General features: G+C 50.3%; 1 protein-coding gene across 1 annotated transcript; it reads left to right on the plus strand.

Annotated features, from left to right (window-relative positions):
• The first annotated feature begins 175 nt into the window (after positions 1 to 175).
• On the plus strand, positions 176 to 6274 carry LOC123996524 (U4/U6 small nuclear ribonucleoprotein Prp31). Its single transcript, XM_046299925.1, has 13 exons — positions 176 to 313; positions 859 to 1071; positions 1350 to 1410; positions 1676 to 1759; positions 1857 to 1954; positions 2067 to 2173; positions 4329 to 4498; positions 4582 to 4739; positions 4828 to 4917; positions 4995 to 5122; positions 5230 to 5302; positions 5401 to 5700; positions 5875 to 6274. Exons 2-13 carry the CDS (start codon positions 859 to 861, stop codon positions 5989 to 5991), a joined length of 1599 nt encoding a protein of 532 aa, XP_046155881.1. The 5' UTR covers positions 176 to 313; the 3' UTR covers positions 5992 to 6274.
• Positions 6275 to 6559: the final 285 nt, after the last annotated feature.

Here is a 6559-nt window from a genome sequence, read left to right on the forward strand (position 1 = left end):
GTAAATCGCGGAATGTCTAGCCATTGAATATAGAAAGCATTAAGACTGGAAATATGAGTGAGATAAAGACCATTCACATTTATCCAGGTCTGATACTGGCCTATACTACCGATAAAAAACAGCAATTCCCATAAAGCCTTGCTCAAGGCTCAACGTTACAAACATTTGATTATTTATGGTGATGCCTTTCGTCTGCGACTCGCTTTAGAGGCGACGTTGATAACGCAAGCAAATATTTTTAACGTCGAACGCATTTGGAAAGTTGTTGGATTTGTAGGGTTTCTTTTGACGGTAGGAGTTTGGAACTCCGAAGGTAAGTTCTCATAAATTTGTGCCGTATAATTTCGGCTAATTTGCGAAAGTTTCCCTGTTATTTAACTAGCTAGATTTAGCAAGCTAACTGCTGTTATAGCCACGGTTATCCAGCGAGGCCAGCTTTACAAATTTTTCCCACCTTTTATTTAACTAGGCAAGTCGGTTAAGAACAAATTATTATTTACAATGACGGCCTAACCGGGACGACACTGGGCCAATTGTGCACCACCTTATATGGGACTCCCAATCACGGCTTAAATGTAAATGTAATACAGCCTGGACTCGAACCAGGGTCTATAGTGACGCCTATGGCACTGAGATGCGCCACAGCTAACGTTAGCTAGCTACAAATGAATCAATTAACCATAACCAATTGTTTTTATGGTAAAGATTCTAGATTCTCACATTTAGACATTGCACACGTTTTCACTCTAGGTCATTTACACACATGTGCGTGCTCAGCTGTGGGCAAGCTAGGAATTGACTTCATATCCCTCCCCATGTCACACAGCCTTGTCCCACATTGTTGTTCCTTTCCTGCAGATGTCTCTGGCTGATGAGCTCCTGGCTGATCTGGAGGAGGCGGGGGATGAGGGGGAGGATGGGCTGTACCCGGGGGAAGAAGGGGAGAGTGATGGGGAGGCAGGGGAGGGACAGGTAGAGGGAGGTTTGGAGGACATTCCAGAGGAGATGGAGGTGGACTACAGCGGAGCTGAGAGTGTCTCGTCCATCGCTAAACTACGCAACAGCAAACAGGTCAGGACAGTGTTTGGAGCTGCGTGCAGTCAATATACTAGAACAGGGTTTCCCAAACTGGGTCCTGGAGCCCCCCGTGAGAGCATGTTTTAGTTTTGCCCTAGTACTGATTCAAATAACCAACTCGGCAAGCTTTGATGATTTAATCAACTCTGTAGTGCTAAGGTAAAAACCAAAACGTGCTCCCAGGGGGGGCCCAGGACTGGGAAACCCTGTTCTAGAACATATAAGCTATTTCCAAGGTTTGTTTTGAAAAACCACAATTTGTTTGTTTACAGTTCTCAGAGATCATGGACAAAATTGCAATCTATGTCGAGAAGCAGCGCAAGAACTCTGAAGGTGATTGTTGACTGTTTCTATTTTGTGGTTGTCACATACAGCGGATAGGGTTGTTTTACTGGGTCAGTTACTTTGCCAATGCTCTAACCTCTAGGCTACCTGGCGCCCTATTGAAGACACAGCACTTCTATAATTGGCTGTTTGGATGTCTCGTTCTGTGGTTTATGTTCCACTCTGAATACAATGGATACTGATTCTACTTCAATGGTTTCTGATCCTCCATCTTGTGGTTTTACTGACTCTCCTCTCTTTCCTTTCTCTTCAGTCTCCGGTCCGGTGGAGGCAGACCCAGAATACAAGCTCATCGTTGCTGCCAATAACCTCACAGTAGAAATTGAGAACGAACTGAGTGAGTCCACTATGTTCATAAGTGATTGTGTCAATATGCTGCTGTAATTGGCTTGCTTTGCGTTATGTCTAACGGTGTCTTTGTTTGTCTTTGTCAGACATCATTCACAAGTTTGTACGTGACAAGTATTCTAAGAGGTTCCCTGAGTTGGAGTCCCTGGTGCCCAACTCTCTGGATTACGTCCGCACTGTCAAGGTGAGCTGATGTTAGAGGAGGATTCTCTTCCACATCAAAATGTGTCTTCATTGTTTTAAACTGTTGTCTACTATTCATGTCCCTGCTGTTGGGCTGAACACCGTGTGTGTAGGAGCTGGGGAACAACCTGGACAAGTGTAAGAATAATGAGAATCTGCAGCAGATCCTGACCAACGCCACCATCATGGTGGTCAGCGTCACAGCCTCCACCACACAGGGGTAAGAGCAGGGACACGTCACAGCCTCCACCACACAGGGGTAAGAGCAGGGACACGTCACAGGGGTAAGAGCAGGGACACGTCACAGGGGTAAGAGCAGGGACACGTCACAGCCTCCACCACACAGGGGTAAGAGCAGGGACACGTCACAGCCTCCACCACGCAGGGGTAAGAGCAGGGACACGTCACAGCCTCCACCACGCAGGGGTAAGAGCAGGGACACGTCACAGCCTCCACCACGCAGGGGTAAGAGCAGGGACACGTCACAGCCTCCACCACGCAGGGGTAAGAGCAGGGACACGTCACAGCCTCCACCACGCAGGGGTAAGAGCAGGGACACGTCACAGCCTCCACCACGCAGGGGTAAGAGCAGGGACACGTCACAGCCTCCACCACGCAGGGGTAAGAGCAGGGACACGTCACAGGGGTAAGAGCAGGGACACGTCACAGCCTCCACCACGCAGGGTTAAGAGCAGGGACACGTCACAGGGTTAAGAGCAGGGACACGTCACAGGGTTAAGAGCAGGGACACGTCACAGGGTTAAGAGCAGGGACACGTCACAGCCTCCACCACACGGGTAAGAGCAGGGACACGTCACAGCCTCCACCACACGGGGGTAAGAGCAGGGACACCACACGGGGGTAAGAGCAGGGACACCACACGGGGGTAAGAGCAGGGACACCACACGGGGGTAAGAGCAGGGACACGTCACAGGGTTAAGAGCAGGGACACGTCACAGGGGTAAGAGCAGGGACACGTCACAGCCTCCACCACGCAGGGTTAAGAGCAGGGACACGTCACAGGGTTAAGAGCAGGGACACGTCACAGGGTTAAGAGCAGGGACACGTCACAGCCTCCACCACACGGGTAAGAGCAGGGACATGTCACAGCCTCCACCACACGGGGGTAAGAGCAGGGACACCACACGGGGGTAAGAGCAGGGACACCACACGGGGGTAAGAGCAGGGACACCACACGGGGGTAAGAGCAGGGACACCACACGGGGGTAAGAGCAGGGACACCACACGGGGGTAAGAGCAGGGACACCACACGGGGGTAAGAGCAGGGACACGTCATAGCCTCCACCACACGGGTAAGAGCAGGGACACGTCACAGCCTCCACCACACGGGGGTAAGAGCAGGGACACGTCACAGGGGTAAGAGCAGGGACACGTCACAGCCTCCACCACGCAGGGTTAAGAGCAGGGACACGTCACAGGGTTAAGAGCAGGGACACGTCACAGGGTTAAGAGCAGGGACACGTCACAGGGGTAAGAGCAGGGACACCACACGGGGGTAAGAGCAGGGACACCACACGGGGGTAAGAGCAGGGACACCACACGGGGGTAAGAGCAGGGACACCACACGGGGGTAAGAGCAGGGACACCACACGGGGTAAGAGCAGGGACACCACAGAGGGGTAAGAGCAGGGACACCACACGGGGGTAAGAGCAGGGACACCACACGGGGGTAAGAGCAGGGACACCACACGGGGGTAAGAGCAGGGACACCACACGGGGGTAAGAGCAGGGACACCACACGGGGGTAAGAGCAGGGACACCACACGGGGTAAGAGCAGGGACACGTCACGGGGTAAGAGCAGGGACACGTCACGGGGGTAAGAGCAGGGACACGTCACGGGGGTAAGAGCAGGGACACGTCACGGGGGTAAGAGCAGGGACACGTCACGGGGGTAAGAGCAGGGACACGTCACGGGGGTAAGAGCAGGGACACGTCACGGGGGTAAGAGCAGGGACACGTCACGGGGGTAAGAGCAGGGACACGTCACGGGGGTAAGAGCAGGGACACGTCACGGGGTAAGAGCAGGGACACGTCACGGGGGTAAGAGCAGGGACACGTCACGGGGGTAAGAGCAGGGACACGTCACGGGGGTAAGAGCAGGGACACGTCACGGGGGTAAGAGCAGGGACACCACACAGGGGTAAGTGCAGGGATACCTGGGTTGATTCAGTTGGAGAGGTCCACCAATGGGACTTAACTTATTTGGTGGAGCAGACATTTACAGAATGTTCAGATAGAAATATGATCAATAGACCTTACATTATCTACACAACAGGGAACCGTAACATCCATTTGGTTGCAGACCACCTTTCCATCTCAATGATGTTGTAATATCAACATGACTTGTTTCCAGGACGATGCTGGGTGAGGATGAACTGAAGAGGTTGGAGGAGGCCTGTGACATGGCGCTAGAGCTGAACCAATCAAAACACAGGATCTATGAATATGTGGAGTCCAGGATGTCGTTCATTGCTCCTAATCTGTCAGTCATCGTTGGAGCCTCGACCGCAGCCAAGATCATGGGTCAGTGATTTTAGGATTGAGTTTTTTATATAATTTACAGGATTCTCCCAATCATACGGTCGTCTTCCTCCCTGTGGTGGTAGGTATTGCTGGGGGCCTGACCAACCTGTCTAAGATGCCAGCCTGTAACCTGATGCTACTGGGAACCCAGAAGAGGACCCTGTCAGGGTTCAGCAGCACCGCTGTGCTCCCACACACCGGCTACATCTACCACTGTGATGTGGTCCAGACTCTACCCCCGGTCAGTGCACCACACTTGGCGCTGTGTTCCCAAGAGCTTTGTTTGACTGTGGCTTTACCTAAGCTAACGAGTTATCCCTGTGTTGTAGGACCTGAGGAGAAAGGCAGCACGCCTGGTTTCAGCTAAGTGCACCCTGGCATCCCGAGTGGACAGCTTCCACGAGAGTGCAGACGGCAAGGTGAGAACTGGAGAGGGAGGAAAGGGCTGAATAAACGTCTGGTACATATTAACTCTGGTGTTATTCTCTCTGTGCAGGTGGGCTATGACCTGAAAGAGGAGATCGAGAAGAAGTTTGATAAATGGCAGGAGCCTCCACCAGTGAAGACTGTCAAACCCCTGCCAGCACCGTTGGACGGACAGAGGAAGAAGAGAGGAGGGCGGAGGTATTTACTTTAGGGATGTGTAGATAACTGGTCCTGGGTTGTCATTTTTTTCAATGTGCAATGTTAAACAGTATTGATGGTCTCATTTTTTGTCTGTCCTTGTCCAGGTATCGTAAGATAAAGGAGCGTCTGGGTCTGACGGAGATCAGGAAACACGCCAACAGGATGACCTTCGCAGAGGTCAGAACAGCTAATCTGTCTTTCAGGACAGCTGTTACTATATTTTACTATGTGTAATTACAATAAATATTTTTAACCAACTACCCTGTTTCTCTCAGATTGAGGATGATGCGTACCAGGAGGACCTGGGTTTCAGTCTGGGCCAGCTGGGGAAGTCGGGCAGTGGACGCGTCAGACAGGCTCAGGTCAACGAGGCCACCAAGGCCAGGATATCCAAGTCCCTACAGAGGAAGCTGCAGAAGCAGAACATGACGTACGGCGGCAGGTCCACAGTTGGCGGCAGGTCCACAGTTGGCAGCAGGTCCACAGTTGGCAGCAGGTCCACAGTCGGCGGGAGGTCCTCGGTCAGAGACAACTCCTCAGGAACCAGTTCCAGCGTAGCCTTCACTCCACTACAGGTAAGCCTAATTGGTTTTTGTTTTCACATGAAAAAAAGCTACATGTATTTGATTTTATTATGTCAACAAACGAAGCACTTCATCACCAGTAACGTTAGCATTTACCAGCCGGGGTGGCCTCCTTGTTTCTGTTTGTTGTGGAATTGAACTTGAACTGAACTCCGTGTTCCTCAGGGACTGGAGATCGTGAACCCGCATGCAGCAGAGAAGAAGGTGGCTGAGGCCAACCAGAAATACTTCTCCAACATGGCAGAGTTCCTCAAGGTCAAGAAGGAGGGAGAGGGAAAGTGAGGATTACACATAGGATTTATCATACACATCCACACATATACTTACACACAGGAGAGACTGATATACAGACATACCAACTTGTATTTCAAAATGAATGCAGATGGAGTGAAATGCATTCACACTGACTGATTGATCAGGCGTCATTGCATAACCATGGGGAGAAGATCGACCATAACAGTGAAGAACATGTATTTAGATTGTATATTTGTTTTAGAGCATGTTGTGCTTTTTGAAAAACGTTTTGACTCCATTTTGTTCCATTTTAATAAAAATTAAACTAATACTTCCGTGTCTCATTACTGAAAAGTGCTTTCTTAAAGTATTGAGATCCCTTGACTTTTTCCAAATTTTGTTACGTTACTTATTCTAAAATTGTTTTCCCCCTCGATTTAATGACTACCCCATAATGACAAAGCAGAAATGGGTCTTTGCAAATGTCTGTGTACGCACACACACACAGAGTACCAGTCAAGTTTGGACACCTACTCATTTAAGGGTTTTTCTTTATTTTGACTTCTCTAACATTGTAGAATAATAGTGAAGACATCAAAACTATGAATTAGCACAT

This window comes from Oncorhynchus gorbuscha, linkage group LG15 (genome assembly GCF_021184085.1).
Source record: "Oncorhynchus gorbuscha isolate QuinsamMale2020 ecotype Even-year linkage group LG15, OgorEven_v1.0, whole genome shotgun sequence".
NCBI lineage: Eukaryota > Metazoa > Chordata > Actinopteri > Salmoniformes > Salmonidae > Oncorhynchus > Oncorhynchus gorbuscha.

Coding starts and splice junctions, on each gene's coding strand:
- LOC123996524 (XM_046299925.1), top strand. CDS start 859: ATGTCTCTGGCTGATGAGCTCCTGGCTGATCTGGAGGAGGCGGGGGAT. Junction 1,411..1,675: donor GCAGCGCAAGAACTCTGAAG/GTGATTGTTGAC, acceptor CTTTCTCTTCAG/TCTCCGGTCCGGTGGAGGCA. Junction 1,760..1,856: donor AGAAATTGAGAACGAACTGA/GTGAGTCCACTA, acceptor TGTCTTTGTCAG/ACATCATTCACAAGTTTGTA.